We start from the raw sequence: 16,729 nt of genomic DNA on the forward strand, positions 1-16,729 counted from the left end.
ATGCATAATCTTCATGAATACTATAAAACTCTGTGGGCCCCGTGACAGGAGTTTGCTTTGCCCAAGTCTATGATTTGATTTAAAAAAACTGTATATAAAATTCACTAATTTAAGGCTTTAAAATTACCAGCTCAGATCAAAACAGCCGATTAAAAAAATATTTTCTACCTCACTATTGTTGGAATAGATCTAAATTTATTTTTGTTCTAAAATATCATTTTAAAAAGGAACCAGTTAAAAATGGGTTTTTAAATGTTTGTGTTTTTTTCATGTTTTTAAAAAATAACTTTTAAATCTTTTATTGACAAAGGGAAACAAAGAAAAAAATTATTCATTTTTAGGGGTTTAATTGTTCCGTTTTGTTGCAAATTAAGCAAAAACATCTTTAGGAAGGAAACAATTACGACAGAAAGAGTTTTTATGTGCATAAAAATAAATTAATCATTTGCTTCTCTTGCAACCTGCCTCTAGTGGTTTTTATTGGAATTGCAACTTGTACTTCCTGGTTTGCTTCAAAATTTAGGATTGAAAGGAATTAACAGACACATTCAATTATTATCACTCTGTAACTTCTGTATTTTTGTCTTGTGTAGATTAAATCTATTTTCTTTTAGAAAAAAAATGCAAAAATATATTCATAATATGATTGATTCAATAAATTAAAAAAAATTCAAAACCTTTAAGATGATTGTAAACGTTGAGGAATGCCACTTACACACACAACATCGCTGCCATTTTTCAAAACTTTACACAAGTCAAACAAAATGATTCATCAGAATGTGCCGCTACCTGATCAGCAACAACAGGTCTGGGTATATTATTGATGCTCATTGCAAGGATGAAGAGATGCAACACAAGAATATACAGTAAACATGAGCTGGGAGAGTCTATTTCCTGGCTGTGACAACAGATCTGCAGGGTTTGACGGTCTTGATTAATTACAATAAACTGCTGGCATTTCCCCTAGACCCCACCCGCTTAAATGCCACATTAGTCCTTGCTGGCCCCGGTGACAGCGACATTACATAAACACAGATTAGGACAGATTAAGGAGCATCAGCATCCCTCCTGATCAGCTGAGAACTAAACCAAACAGTTTTAAGGGACTCTGCTGAGAGTTGGCGTAAATTTAACCTTTGGGTTTTTCCATGCTCTGGACTGTCCCGGAAATAAACAGCAATAATTTGCCTGGAGCGCATGTGTGTGTTTGTGTGTGTGAGCATTCCTGGGTGAAAGAGAGCACAAAAACAAAAACTAGATATCAGAGGAAAGCTGACTGTCACCTCCCTGGAAGTCATGTTCAGCTCCAAATGGAGGAATTACTAACCTCAACTTTCCCTCTTTAGTTGATCCTCTTCACTAAATACTCACCATAAGACACTCTGGCTTTTACTTTGAAAGACCATCAGTTCAAAGACCACCAACAGGCCTTTCCCCTTACGTTTTCCTCCACTGTTCCTTTACTTCCATTGTTTGCCAATTGGATATTATGCCGGCCGCAAAACAGGCAGATGGCTAGGTCCAAATGCAGCAGGTTTATTACCTCAGCTGAAAGTCCACAAAGCTAAATTAGGGAGGAGTCGATAACAAGCATCAGGGGAGAGGCAGGATGATTAAGGCGGGGGTCTGGGCAGGGGAGAGGGGGCAGGCAAACAGAGTCAGGGGCAGGAGAGAGAAAATCAGGTCCGGATATAACACTCTGTTATGAAGGTAGAGTGGCACAAACAAGACTTCTCACTGAGCTGAGCTCAGTGCAGTACGTAAGAATGCTGTGGTTGATTGAATGAATGAGAGTCAGGTGTGCAGCATCCAGGAAGTGTGTTTAGAACTCTGGGGACAGTTCCTGCTGATGACCAGAGGGGGAAACAGAGTTCTGACTTCTGACAATGCCTGAATCACAACCAGTAACCAGTCTCTGTTCCATTGAGCAAAGCAGCAGGACCTGCTAATGCAGTGCAGGAGAATTGAGGTTTTCAGTGAGAGCCAAATAATATTTTAGGTAATAAAATGCTATGATGAGGTTTAACTTACTGATTTTTTTACACAAGTCTTTTTAAAACAGTCTTTTTACTGTGATCCAAAATAAAATTTGGGAGATTTGGAGATTTCTAATTTAGGAAAGTCTTAAAGTCGCACTCTGATCATCTATTGATGCGTCCCCCGTGTTTTTTTTTTTTATTATGATCATGCCATTTTTAGCCAAAATCCCTAAAAAAGTGTTGTCTTCTAGGACATGGTTTCTGCAGAGTGGCAGTAGTTTATTAGAAATTCACTTCTGAGTTGTGGGTGGGACCGTTGGGGCGGAGTAATACCCCCCCCCTTCCTAACTTGAGAATTCTCTGTTTACACTCTCTCTGCTAGCTTACACCCTCAACCTAACATTAGCAGTGCAGCAAAAATGGCAAGCAATATTGGAGCTATCCAGCGGTTTAGTTCTGATCCAGATGCCAGCTCAGACGATGAAAGCAAAGACATAGCTGGATCTATTTGTCTGCAAGTGGATTCATCAGAATGGAGCAGAGCATGGAGCTTGTGGCCTGTCCAGCATATTTTCTACATCACAAATATGCTCTTCTTTTAAACAGCATTTTTTCCATCTGCTCCCAATTTACAACAATTTGAATGTTAAAAATACTCTGAGATGAAAATTTTGAGCTTAATTTTCTTCATATTATGTTCTCTATCATCAAAAAAATGCCACAAGCAGACTGCATTTTCTCCAATAAAGAGCCAACAAGGCATTCAAAGTTGTAGAAATCTTGTAGAAATATCCAATTTTATCATTTTGAACAGCTTTAGTGTTTTTTTCTTATCTCATGAGTCATTAGATGGAAATCTTTTCATGAAATTTATGAAAATCCTGCAGGATTATCCATAAATGGTATAGCTGCTGGAAAAATGGCAGCATGCAAAAATTTAGCTTTAGATCAAATTAAGTTCCTATGAAAATAAGAAAAATGCATCAAAGAAAATGTAAAACTAACACTGATTATTGAAGTTTAAACAGGAAACTACTGTTCCAACTCATTAACATTTATCCTAAAAGTTCCTAACATTTAGAGTCCATTTGTTTAAAGAGATCCTACAGACATGCATGACAAAAGCTTTAGAAATATTGAAGGGATGGAAATCAGCGGACCAATCAGAGACGCTCTCTGAAAAAAAAAAGAAGTCGAAAGTAAGTACATACAAAAATATAAACAAGGCGGATTTTACACAACCTGCTGAGGTGAACAGATACAAAAAACCGACGTGGAATTTGAAAAACTAGAAGTGAATGTGCCGTCTTGAGCAAGTTAGATAAAAAAACTCACAAAGTGTCGAGTAGTTTTCTGCTTGTGCAGTTTTATGGCGCCACTTCCCGCTCTATCCCACCTTCCTTCCTCACTTACTTAGTCATCAATAAAAACACATTTGTGTGCTGAAAAAAAACAAAAAGCTATTTTCTGGCATTACTCAAACTATTAATAATAAAGAGAGTCTTAACACCATGAACACGTCAGGGTTTTTTTTGTTTTTTTTGAGGAAGCCAGACGGTGGTAACTTTAGAGGATTTTGGGTCGCGTGGTTGAAAAATCTTCGGAAGCAGACTAAACTGCTTCCATGATTCAGGTGAAAAGCAGATTAGTTGGCTCCAAGAGAATGTAAGTGCAAGAGTAAACAAATGCAAACACTCAGTCACGACTTTGTCTGAGCTAAATGTGTTTAGTCATGTAAAAAAAAACAAAAGAAAACAAAATCAGCTTTAAGGAATAGCACGCAGGAGCCATTATCCATGAACAGCAGATTTACAGGAAGTGAGCACCTATTAGACAGGTAAATTGTTTAATCATTGAAAATAATAGTATATTTATTATTTTTCTATTTAAAGTATAAAGTATAGAATCATTTGTGTATCATAATTAAAAATAAAAGTCAAAACCAGAAATGCTTTTCATTTTCAAAATGAAGCTGCATTTTTTTGACTCAAAATTAAAATGAAAAAGCAATCCACCAAAATGCTTTTCCCTTTTCTGCTTACAAAAAAGCTTATTCTGTGTCATAATTAAAACGAAAATGCAAAGAGGGGATTGCACTTTCTTTTTCACATCCACCCTGCGAACAATAATTCAATTCGACTTAGCATTTCCAGGGGGGAGGCGGGCCGATGACGTCAGTGCTATCTCCGTGTGTCTGGCCGCAAAGAGACACATGCTAGGAGCAGTGCGGCACTCCTGATGATTTTACACGGCTTCTCAGGACAACGTAGCAGCATTGCCGGCTTCCGCGGTCCTCCTTCGGACGCACCGCGGTTCGTCGAAACCTTCCCGGGACTAGCTTTGTCTTCGGACCGGCAGCCGGATCGCCGAAGGTGGAAGTGCTGCTACGCAGATCTGAGAAACTCTAAACCATCATATGAATTGCTGTTTCCAGTGGTGTCCAGACAAAATAAAGGCTGATGTAATTCCAACATATTTACATCCAAGATGCTCATTGCGGCATTGCCCGCACGGAGTTTTAAGTTTCCCCACGGCCAATGTTTTTTAGCACGTATTAGCCTAATGCTAACCCTTTTTCGCGGTCCTTGTGGCTAAGACAAAAGCACTGTCCGCACGGATTTTAAAAATTATAAGCGAGCAGGCCCCTAATAATAATCATAACACTAATAAAAGGACATTTAGAAGATACGTGCATGGCGAAATCTACTTGAGCTGTTGATGGGGCTCCAGCTGTCCTCGAACAGCAAAATCAGCGCAGAAAAGCATATTTAGGAGATAGTCTCCAGTAGCTTTGTGCTGATTTTGCAATGCCGCAATGAGCATCTTGGATGTAAATATGTGGGAATTACATCAGCCTTTACTTTGTCTGGAAACCACTGGAAACACATATTCATTTGATGATTTAGAGTTTCTCAGATCTGCGTAGCAGCACTTCCGCCTTCGGCGATCCAGCTGCCGGTCTGAAGACAAAGCTAATCCGGGGAAAGTTTCGACGAACCTAACACAAGGCTACAAGCGTGGCCGCACTGCTCCTAGCATGTCTGTTTCTTTTAGCAGCCGGATACACGGAGTTAGCACTGACGCCATCGCCCCGCCTCCCCTCTGGAAATGCTAAGTCGAATTGAATTATGCGACACTATTCGCAGGGTGGATGTGAAAATAAAAATGCAATCCCCTCTTTGCATTTTCGTTTTAATTATGACACAGAATAAGGGGTTTTGAAGTAGAAAAGGAAAAAGCATTTTGAAGTATTGATTTTTCATTTTAATTTTGAGTCATTTGATGCAGTAACGTTTTGAAAATGAAAAACCATTTCTTAACAGAAATGGTTTTAACCATTTTAATTGTCAAATTCGACATTTCTAAATGAATTTTGCTGCAAATTCACTTGAGAACTTTTTGCAAATGAAATGTCAAATACACTTTTCTTCATCATATTAATTAAGTGACAGAAAAAGCAGTGTTGAAGAAGAAACTGAAAAAGCATTTTGGCGGATTTCTTTTTCATTTTAATTTTGAGTCAAAAAATGCAACTTCATTTTGAAAATGAAAAAATATTTCTGGTTTTGACATTTATTTTCAATCATGCTACAGAATCGCTTCCATAAAAAAGGTCTGAAAGAGTATTAAAAACACACATCTTTGCTGCTTTTGCAGAATGTAAGAGTATAGCAGAAACCAGGGGCTGCTGGTTCAAATACCCGGATGATCTGACCATCAGCAAGTGTGAGGATCATCCAATTTAGGCAGGAGGTTTACCAGCTTGCTGGTCTCCAAATTGAACATGTGTGTTAACACACTGCAGATGAGAGAAAGGCAACAGAGTGGTCTAAGAAAAGCAGTTGTGTTGCTTTTTACGCGCCGGCCCTCCTCTCCCGCACCTGTTTTCCTCTCTGTTTTTTCCCATGAGCGCTGCTTGCAAGTGTGCAAGGCTGAATCTAGGTCGGACGCAGCTGCACACCTGAATCCCATCCAGCGATTACGCAGGTTACAGGCTGCTCACTTGCGAGAAGAGAGAAACTTGTGTGATATTTTCCTCAGATCATGGCTCACCTGTCCCCTCCACCCCCACCTCACCCCTGTGACACATCATCGGTTTGTATAAAAAGTTGGTATCATCTCCTCAGTCGTTACCATCTGGGTAAATTTGAAGATTATTAAAGCAAAGCATTTTTGAAAATAAGCAAAAAGCCAAAAGACCATAAGTATTGGATAAAATAGTGAGGTTCATAAAAATACTCAGAGAATCTTTGACACCAAGATTACTGTGTTTTCTTGCGCGGTAGGGTGCAGCGTTGGAACATTCGCATTACCTTTAACTAACAACCTTTTCATAACATGTAAAAAAGCAGTTGGACACTGCTAAAACAATGTTACTGTGACTTAAAAAATGTCCAACCTTGTTTGCAACTGGTAAAAAGCCAGAGAGAGCGGCATGTCCCTCTCAAAATCGCTTCGACATCAGTAACCAGTATGAATTCATCTGTAAGGCGCTCCAGATTATAAGGTGCACAGTGTTTGTTTGTTTTTTTAATAAATAAGGCTGTCAAGTGCTCCTTAAAGTACAAAAAAATACAGTAAATCAAACCTCGGAGGCAAATATCGAGGTTGGACTGTTTAGCGTTTGAATGACTGTTGAGTTTCCTGCATTTTTTCTCATGATTGTAATAAATCATTTGCCTGTGCTGAATGTTTGTAGAGAGGGTGAAACTGTGTGTGTGAGCACATGAGCTTGTGCGCATGATTATGAAAAGATTCCTTTCATTATTGATTCAATGCAACTGCCTTTATTTGATGCCTTTCACAAACACGATTTGTTTATAAAATGATATATTACATAAAATGGCAAAAAAGAATGAGGAGTGACTTGTTTGTGTAACAAGCCACCTAGAGGCTGTTTGTTGAACTGACCTGGCTCCAATTGTTGTTGTTTTATCCCTCAACAGGAAGTAAAAGTTTCATCAAAAAATAATAATAATAATAATAATAAAGCAGAGTAAATAGCAAATTGCAATTAACTTTTTTTTTTTAATTTCCCCTTTAAATTCTCCAACATATTTCAGTTTTTGGACTTCACCTGCGAGTCTTTGACATGTATGTACACATTATAATTTTTTAAAAAATTTTTAAAAAAACTTCCAGGAGGGATCATTATTTCACAAAGGACACATTTCTGTACAAATTTATTTTGTACCCACAAACATTTAATATATATTTTCCTTTAAAAAAAAAAGATAATCTGTTGCAATTAGGATTCACTTTTCTACCGTATGAAACTTATTTATTTACATATTCTGGCTACTTTCTGTTTTCATCAGCTATTGGCAAACAGATTTCCAGACTCTTCACCAGGCATTTCACAGTTTTCAAAACATGCTTTTATTTTGTTAGGCTTACAAAAGCTTATCCAGAGGTATTTATTCTCAAACTGTTGTTAAGGAATTTGTGGACTAATGTAACCGCAGGTTAACTAAAAAAAGATCAAATAAAAGAAGTACACAGAATAATAATTCTCTCCATTCCACAGTGATAAACTTCAGCTCTAAATCCTCCATATTATCATTTTATATCACATCTTAGGATATTCTCTGCAAGTCATCAATTATAAATGGCCGGCATATTTTCGCCCTATTCCAAACCAATCAATCACTCTGGAGATCGGGTGCTCAGACTTGCCTCGTTTTCTCGCTCATGTATTTTCCCTGAAATATTCAGGCTGCAGAACCGAGCCTGACGTTCCTTTACTGTACGAGATCAGAGTACGACATGTTGTCGGGACTTCCGTGGGGGGTTTGGGTCTCGTGCTCTTCCTCGTAGCACCGTATGACCTGATCTCAGACTGCCAGCCTAAATTTACACTTCAGGTCCCTTTGGTGGCGTAAATTAGTGCGGACAAAACAGATGGCCTCCTGTGGTGGTCTATATGTGGCACTGCCAATGGTGGAAAAGGGTGGGAGGTTAAAGGTGAGGGAAAACACTGTAACTGATCCTTCTGGGAGAGGCTGGTCACCTGCCAAAGCTCACGTTTGTATGTGTTTGACATTTATATTATTGCCTGTCACTGTACCGATCGCTTTTAAAAGCTGTCTTGTCACTATTTTAGTTCTCATTTGCATTTTTAAACGTCACTTTGAAAAGAGGATTTGGGTAACCCTGGGCAGATTCAACAGCCTCTCCATCTGACCCTGAACTTTTACAGCAGGAGGAGCAAGGAGTTTTAAAGGGTTAGCTCAAGAAAACAGAAACGCTTCCCATTTCTGCACATTCAAGGAACCTGTCAGGTTGTTCAGACAACCAATCATGTTCCCAAGCAGATGAAATTCCTTGAAACTGCGTTTTTGTCTCCCCCCTTTTTTTTTTCGTGAAACAGAACTTTCCAGGAGCTCGTCTTTATTTATGACGCTTCTCCCTTCTTGCCCCTCCTTATTTTCTTTGTAGGCAATGATCCTTTTTGGATGAGTTAGCAGAAGAGAAGGGCAGAGAGGAGAAGAAACTACATGGGACTTGTTTGGGAGGCAGAGAGGCAGAACCCGAAGGTTAACATCCATCTGAAGAAACAAGTTTAATCAGTTCAATGTCTAAGGAGACACATTAGGTTTAATCCAATGACAAATATTCTTCGTTTTTACACACATTAAGAAATATTTGCAACTTTTAAAAAAAATATGGCTGATCCTGTATCTGTGGAGAAAAGCTGGATTTATTAAAAAAAAATCAATCACACAACTTATTTTACATACAAATGATTTTTTTTCACGCTGGTGGTTGACAGGTTAAAACGCAAATCTGGATTCTCACTACAGTGTAAATGCAAGCGGATCATCTCGCAAACGGAGGAGCAGAAGTGACCCAACGAGAGTGAACGATTACAAAAACAACAACAACTCCTATTTGAAGAAGGGAAATCACAAAAAGATGGGAAGATAGTCCCACTGGAGCATTTTAATTTACTTTATAAGCGTTTTAAATCTATTTTTTGTACTAGCTCAGCTTCGTTTTAACAATCCAGTTATTATAAAATACAAAAATAAATTAAAGTTAAAAAACTGCAACCTGAAACGCACCATCATAAAGCATCACATTTGATTAGAAATAAAATGATACCACCATTTTTCCCATGCTTTTCCAAATGAAACCCTAACTTTTTATAGAAATATTTCTAAGATAAAACATATAAACAAATATATCTGGAATGCACATGCAAACATCTTCCTGCTTATTGAATCCCTATTAAATGCATGTATCTTTCCTCCTTTAAACCTGCAAATAATCCAAAGGCGAATAGAGAATCCAAAGTTAAAGTACTATAACAAAAAAATACTAAACAAAAGTAGTTATCAAAAAGATAATAATAATACTGAGTTAAAAAGTACCTCATGGAAAAAGTACTCAAGTAGTGAGTAGCAGTTTGGACCTGAGTGGTTTGTAGGATAAAACTTATTTGAAATTTAAATTTAAATCAACCAACTAAAATAAATACATATTTTTGTTTGCAATATTCAATATTTTGGAAAACCGTGTGAGTCTACAAGTGACCGGCATTAATGAAGCCTTTGTTTTCTCTTGATGGAGGAAAAACCCCTTACAACACTGCTGCCTTATAGACAAGACTGTTTTCTCCCTTTGAGGGTTCAGGATCCGTCCACATCCCAACAGTTTGCTGCACTCATGCGTGCAGCCATGCAGGACGGTCAAAGCTGAAATATTTGACAGTGGCCCGTGCAGATGTTTACTTTTTAACCCAACTATCTTTCATTAACAAAACTGCAATGATGTCATCTTGCATCCCGTACAAACTTTGGTGCAGGAAAGCTTCCGGAGGAGTGGAACTTTTTACTAAAAGGTACTTAAGTAAATGTAACCTCTACGTACTTCTTTTTATAGCTATATTTCAGCATTTAATTCCTGTATTTTTTCCTCTCATATAACTTATGAGTTTATAAATACACAAGTTTTCCTTTGTGTTTTCTTCCTGTTCTGTTTTAGTCTGCCAAACCATCAAAACGTGGGAAACGTTTCCATTCTTTTCTGTCCATTTCGACCAGATTATAGTAGAGTGTATGGACCCATCTGAAGTACATGTTTGAAAACACAGGACAGAGATGAGTCCAGCTCTGTCTGTCAGCCGCTGACATCTGAAACATGATCCTGACACCTTCAAGTGCCTCCCTGACAGAGAAATAACTGCTGTGACAGAGCTGCCATCAGCTCCGACACCCCGGAGAATGTCCAAAAAAGTTTTTACTGTCAAACATAGAGAGGATCCCATGTCCTCATAAAAGTAAAAGTCCTGAAAAGAGGTGTGAGGGACAAATGGGAGTATTGTGTTCCCTCTAAAAGTGCACAATAGAAGCTCACGGCCCTGCCCTGAGATTCCCCTCTGCTGCAAACACATGATGGCACATCGCAGGCAGACAGCTGTGCTTGTCTAAACAATGACACTGAAGGCACGACCCAGTCCGGGGAGCTCCCACACGTAGTCTTCTGCCCACTTTGTGTGGGACAGCTGCAGAACCGGCCTAGATAGCGCTGCAGAAACTCACACCCCAGTAGAGAAATTCAAATAGTTTGGATCAAACAAGTGACTTAATCTTGAGCTGCTGTGGATGGGGGCGGTCAGAGGGGAGCAGGCACTCCAAACAGTGAGCACATACTTTTCCAGTGTTTACAGTGATTGTATAAATTCAAGAGCAAGCGGCAAATCGGCACTTTAAATTCAAACTGTGCACCTCCAGCAGCGGATGAACTTCTGTTCTGATTTTGCCCCTTTCATTTATTACATTTTGCATTTACTTTGAAAGGTGTTAGAGTAAAGTTTAAAAAAAATACACAAATAAAACGTCCCTCTAAAAGAATTGGTTTTCCATCACCTTATGTTGTGCACATTCCTCACACATCAGCAACATGTGGAAAACAGGCCCCAAAAAAGAGTCTTTGGTTCAAATACCAGCATCCTGTTGACTCAGATAAATGAATATAATATCCCAAGCCCTCCTTGTGAGTTAACGAGACAGGGAAAATAGGAAATTGAACAGTGGACCCCATGTTGAGATGATGTATGGCATCTGATCCTGTTAATTGCAGCCTAAGCTATTCTGCTGCGTTAATTATAAAAATGTATCACGATAATGGTTTATAGTGATCACATGTGCAGGAACAAAGAGGATGAGAAGTTCAGCAAACTTTTAAAGAGCAGAAAAGGGGCAAAAAGGGTCGCATTCTTAGGCTGGATGGCGCAGAAAGTGGAGGACGCACTTACATGAATGCATGGTAGATGAACGCCCATCCTCTTGGTCTCTCCAGCACGTTGTACAGAAAGTTTTGCAACTTTCTGAAGCGCTTACTGGAAGCGGACGCGCTGGCTCGGGGTCCGGGCGGTCCCGGGAGCGGGGTTCCCAGCAGCCCCGTGCGGTGAGACGGGGGTCCGCGCTCCGGGGTGGACGGCTCACTCCTCTCCGTTTGCACGGCGGTGAGCGCCACGAATTCGACCCGCCTGTCGTCGTTCGGACCCGGTGGTACGAGCATTCTGACGCCGCCGTTGTTGGATGGACTTGCCAGCATCGTCAGGCTGCATAGGACTGGACACTTCTCGGTGGAGCGCAGGCAGGAGCGCACAGCTTACTACTGACCATAGTCCGGGTTTGTTTGGGGTTCAAAACTGATCAAATGTCAAAAAGAGGGAAGGGGGGAGAGCTCGTTACACCATTTTACCTCCAGAAATTATCTGTAAATTTGTCCAAAAAAGAGTAAAATAGTTAGGTGAGAGCGCCGCGCCGAAACGTGACCTCCAGTGACCATAGCTGAGTCAGGTGTGCGGAGCGCAGACGCAGCTGACTTCAGAGCGGCGGCAGCATCACCTTCTAATATGAATAGGAATCGCAATGTCGTGTGAGACTTAGTCCGTGGACCCGGTTCGGTCTCTGACTCGGTGTGAGCCTCCCCACAGCAGCAGTTATCATCAGCTTCCCCCTGCGCGCGCCTCTAGACCAGAGCTGCTGCTGCGCTCCTGCAGGCGGGGCAGAGCGCGCAGAGCGCGCAGTCATCGGTGATGTTCAAAGCCATCACAGAGCAGCACTTTAAGATAATAATACTAAGAATAATAAAATAAAAGAGAGGATTTCCACTCCGGAGGTGCAGATCAATATGAATAGCCAGGAGGCTTTCAGGAACAGGTTTTTGAAGCTTTTCAGCAGGAGAAAATAAACACTTCCTGGAGAAATTGGAACACCTGCGTTTCATATCAACGTTTTGTGATTAAAACATTATTATAAATTTAAATTCAAACTAAACGACAAAAAAAAACGTGTGTATGACAGTTTATGTATCCAGAGATGCAGAAGCTTTGGAGCAGCAGAGACAGGTGTTGGGAAACAGTCACCCTGCTTTCTAAATCCAAGCGTGTGACACACAGATGCTTGTGAATATGACACAAACATGAGGTTATGAGGCACAGAGGTCTGTCTTCAGGGAGCTCCTTCTCACCACCAAACCAACAGTTTACACCGACAAACATCAGATAAAGTCAAGTGAAATCAGTTCCATTCATCATTAATCATGGTTTCAGGACATTAGAATAAAAGCAAAAAGTTTCAGCTCAATAAAAGTATTACCTTTTCCATTCTGGATGAAAGAAAAGGTGAATTTTCTTTGCAAATTCGTAACCAGTATGTTTTGTTTCCACTTTTGCAGGTTACACTTCAATCGTCCAGCAGTTCATGTTTAAACATGGAGTGACATTTGGGAATGCAGAGGTGAGCTTTCACAAGGCCCAAATCTAGACATTATTCCCACGGCTCCCCGTCCTTACATAATGCAACTCGGCTAATCCCTGATTCTTTATTTAGCTGCACATTCTGTGCATTGACTGACGGAGTCATTGGTGGGACCAGCAGTCAACACCTTCAGCTACAAGCAGACAACTTACTCCAGAGAGGGGGAATTCTTTAAATCTACATTATGCAACTTTTCAGGTGAACATTTGGTAAAAATAAACAGATTCATTTGCCTATTTTTTCAAATAAACAACATTATTTTCAATGTGTTAACAACTTTTGATTACATATTTGTAAATCAAAAATTGAGAAAATCATCAATGCTTTTTTTCTTTGTTTAAATGACAGAAATGTGGTTGTTTGATCAGAAAATGATCTACATATTTTCAAAAATATCTCATATTGAAACAGCCATCTACTTAACTTATTGCTTTAAGGAAACTTTTAAAAAAAATTGGGTTTGGAGTTTTTTAAATCATTTTTTCAGTTACAACTTTTTTTTATTTTTAATCAAGGTATATTTATGTTTATTTGAGAACGTTTCACCTACAGCCTTTGTCTGCCCTCATTCATTGATGAATGGATCTCTGCTAACTGTTTCCTTTTGTCCTCCATCAGGTGTTCCTGTGTTTTTTTCTGTCTTTTTCCTTTCTTGCAGTGCCAGTTAAGTGGAACCCCTTCACCAAATCTAGTTTTGGTGTGGAGGTTCTTCCTTTCTGTTCTTTGGAGGCAGTTTTTCTATTGCTTGCTCACAAGAGGAATTACTCCAAAAATACTTGCATAAAATCTGTCGATCACTTAAAAAAAAGCTGTTATAAAAACACATTTTACACAAACAAGCTTTAATGGAAAGATCTGGACTGAATTTTCATTAAAAACCTAAAATTCATCTGGAATAAATTGGATTAATGTAATGCTAAATTTTCCTGGTTTTCCGGAGTGTCAGGCTTGAAATTGGATACCGATCTGGACAGCAGATAAAGCAGGAATATGTTGTTTGTTTATCATTTTGAAAAGAGGATTTTTTTTTCTTACTAACAAAAAACAAGTAAATGTTAGAGTTGACACAAAACAATAGAGTTACCCCTTCTATTTTGGTAGATGATGCTCATTTGATCACAAATTTACCTTGTGGTTGTAGATTTTTTAGCAAATAATGTTATAATTACATTTTTTAAAAGCAGTTTTTGGTTTCGTCTTTTTCAGAATGTCCATTTCTGTCGTATTTTTGACTTCATGGAGTTAGCCACATGCTTCTGGTATGAATTTCTCATTTATAAAGGGAAACACTTTTTCAAAAAGTTGCTTTTAATAATAAATTCATTAAGGAAAATAAGCCAAAATTTCAGTTTTTTCGACAAAAAGACAAATCCTCCGTTTTTTTGTAGCAGCTGCACTGGTCTCGTCTGTATGGATGACCTTCTTCATTTATCCAGAACACAAGCGCATGAATAACTAATATCTGCTAATGTTTAACCCACTTTTCTAACTTATTAAATGGTTTAAACTGATAATAAATGTAATAAAAGTCACTCATAAAAGAATTTCTGGAAAATTCTGTTTGTTTGTGTCTTTAACTGGAATCAAAACTAGATTTTTTTTTAACACAAGGGCAAGCGAAGACCTCCCCATGGCCGCCACCTGGACCTTCCCTCTTCCTCGGTAAGTCCAGGCCAGGTGACGCCCATATGACAGAGGTGTTGATGGTCCGCTCCAGAATCAGTTTGTCCCCTCCGGAGTCAAACATCTACATTTCATTGTGTCAAAGCCACACACTTTTCTATTACAGTACCCTGCTGTAATCCAGCAATCAACACGTCTGACCTGGATGGAGCATCTGGAGCTGGCCTCTGACAGCCGTGGAGCGACACCCAACAGCTGAGTCCAGTCAGAGGGTGGAACGTGGAGCCAGAGGCCAGAGGTGGAGCCGACAGACAAAACAAAAAAGGAGGAACGCTCTTGTACACGGATTTAGAGACACTCATCAGCAGATCTTCTCTGAGGGTGGAATTACAGCACAGAGTGACCCAGAGGAGGTGTAAGGAGGTGGCTGCTCCACTTACACCACCTCCTCTGTGCTGTGTTTTTGCCACCACACCCCAAGCATTCATTTACGCCCTGCTGGGCCCGTTGAGCCTCCGGAGTGGACAGCTTACTCCAGGAATCTATGGGAACTTAAAAATACTCTCATCAGCAATTGTGCGTTACACACAGTCGACTGCAAACGTGCTTTGTTTGGCACCACCACCACCTTTTTATGTACGTCAGACGTTTACTTATCATTTTCCCAAACCGCAGTCATGTTTTTATTTATTTAATCTCTGCTGTCCCCACAGCGGAGTAAGGAAAACACAAGGCGGGTCATGGGGGGCCAGCAGATGCGCGGTTGACGACACAGAGCAAGAAGATCCCTCATCGCTACCACCATCCCATAGATGCTTGCAGTTTTTCCATCTGGTAACTTTTACAAGTGTGCCAGTTTGAGAACCAGGACCCGCGGGCTTCCTGTAAGCAGCCCATTCAGGACCAGTCAAAAGGTCTTTTGTGAGGTCCTGCAAAGCCCCACCTCTGCAGGACTGAAGGTTTCAAGGAAAAAAAAGAAAAAGGTGAAAGAGACTGCAGTCCAGACATTTCCTCATCTTAGTTACAAAAACAGGAACCTGGACTGAGCTGCAGGACAAGTCCAAACTGTCTGAATACGTCTGGTTTCCTAGTAATGTTCAACTGAAATCCTTCTAAGGATGTAAGACAAGCAAATTAATATTGTTTTAAATAAACAAGAAATATCCTAAATGCTACTGCTGGTTTCCATGGAAACGTCTTGAAGAATCACCTTCGTCGTAATGAAATGCCATGACCTGGAAAAAATAAAATTGCACGACTGTTTGATAGTGATCCAAAGCAACTTGTGGATCAAACTTGACTCTCATCAAAGTAGAAAGTTGACTCTTATTACAGGATTACCAGACATCTTGGTTTAACCAGCTATTGATGAGGCTGTTAAACCTGACCGGAGTTGAGGCAGTCAGTTCTAGTTCATTGGGTCAAAAGTGCCTTAATCCCCCCAAATGAGGGGACGGGGAAAATCTCACCACTTAATCCTTTTCACGCTTGAGTTCAAATCCACAAAAATGCTGAATCCTTTGATTAGTGCGGTTTTTGTTCAGCGATGAAGACGGAGGAGAAAAGAAACTCCAGGTTGTGTTTATTCAGGATTTAAATGAAGGATTGAATTCTGTTTATGGTTGAGGAAGTTGCAGAAAGATGGCGACTGCAAGGATGCCATGGTAAAGTCCCACTCTGATCATCTTCTGATTTGTTGTAAAAGCGTTCCTGGTGGTCCTTTTATATAGGATTAGGCTGTCTTTAGCCAAAATTTAAAAACTGTGACGTTTTCAAAGACATGGTTTCTGCAGGGCTGCAGTATTGCATTAAAAAAAATTTCACCTCTTAATTCTGGAAGGTCCTCTTCCCATCATCCATCCGTTTACATGTTCCCCCCGCTATCTTACACCCCCGACCTAAGATTACCGGTACAAGAAAAATGGCGAGCAACTATCCATTAGACCCAGATTGCAGTTCAGACAACGAAAACGGAAACGTTCCTGAATCTGCCTGCAAGTGGATGCATCAGAATGGAGCAGAGCAGGAATCCTGTGGCTTGTCGTAGCTTTTACGACACACCTACAATGATTTGAAATAAGAAATACTCAGAAATGCAATTTTTAGATTCATTATCTTCCAATATGTCCTCCATCATGAGAACAATGTCACAAGAACATGTTAAAAACACAATTCCTATCATTAACACAGAATTTACATCAAAACGCTTTGATTTTTTTAAAGGAAAATCTGTGCATGAATGGAAACTGCCAAGGACAAAAAGAAGGAAGTGAAGCATTTTAGTTATTTGGAGGTCTTCACATGCTCTTAGTTAACAAATTTGTGTTGGAAAAAGGTTAGTGCCATTTGTTGCAC

General features: G+C 39.7%; 1 protein-coding gene and 1 long non-coding RNA gene across 11 annotated transcripts in view; one reads left to right on the forward strand and one right to left on the reverse strand.

Annotated features, from left to right (window-relative positions):
- The window catches only part of kcnq4 (potassium voltage-gated channel subfamily Q member 4), a 53,842-nt gene extending 41,835 nt beyond the window's left edge, over positions 1-12,007 (reverse strand). For all 8 annotated transcript variants that reach the window (XM_078954611.1, XM_078954610.1, XM_078954609.1 and 5 more), the window contains exon 1: positions 11,239-12,007. In XM_078954611.1, the coding sequence (XP_078810737.1) occupies positions 11,239-11,540 (302 nt within the window). In that variant the 5' untranslated portion in view covers positions 11,541-12,007. The remainder of the gene's footprint in view (positions 1-11,238) is intronic.
- LOC110015963 (uncharacterized) lies at positions 11,359-14,763 on the forward strand. Of its 3 annotated transcripts, XR_002291231.3 has the most exons (6): positions 11,359-11,494; positions 12,669-12,730; positions 12,824-12,949; positions 13,958-14,010; positions 14,363-14,413; positions 14,541-14,763. It is a non-coding gene; the product is annotated as an uncharacterized LOC110015963 (long non-coding RNA). The 3 variants fall into 3 exon arrangements; XR_013658833.1 differs by lacking the exon at positions 13,958-14,010; XR_002291233.2 differs by lacking the exon at positions 13,958-14,010 and having other exon boundaries at positions 11,481-11,618.
- Positions 14,764-16,729: the final 1,966 nt, after the last annotated feature.

This window comes from Oryzias latipes, chromosome 11, assembly GCF_053564925.1.
Source record: "Oryzias latipes strain Hd-rR chromosome 11, Olatipes_Hd-rR_3.1".
NCBI lineage: Eukaryota > Metazoa > Chordata > Actinopteri > Beloniformes > Adrianichthyidae > Oryzias > Oryzias latipes.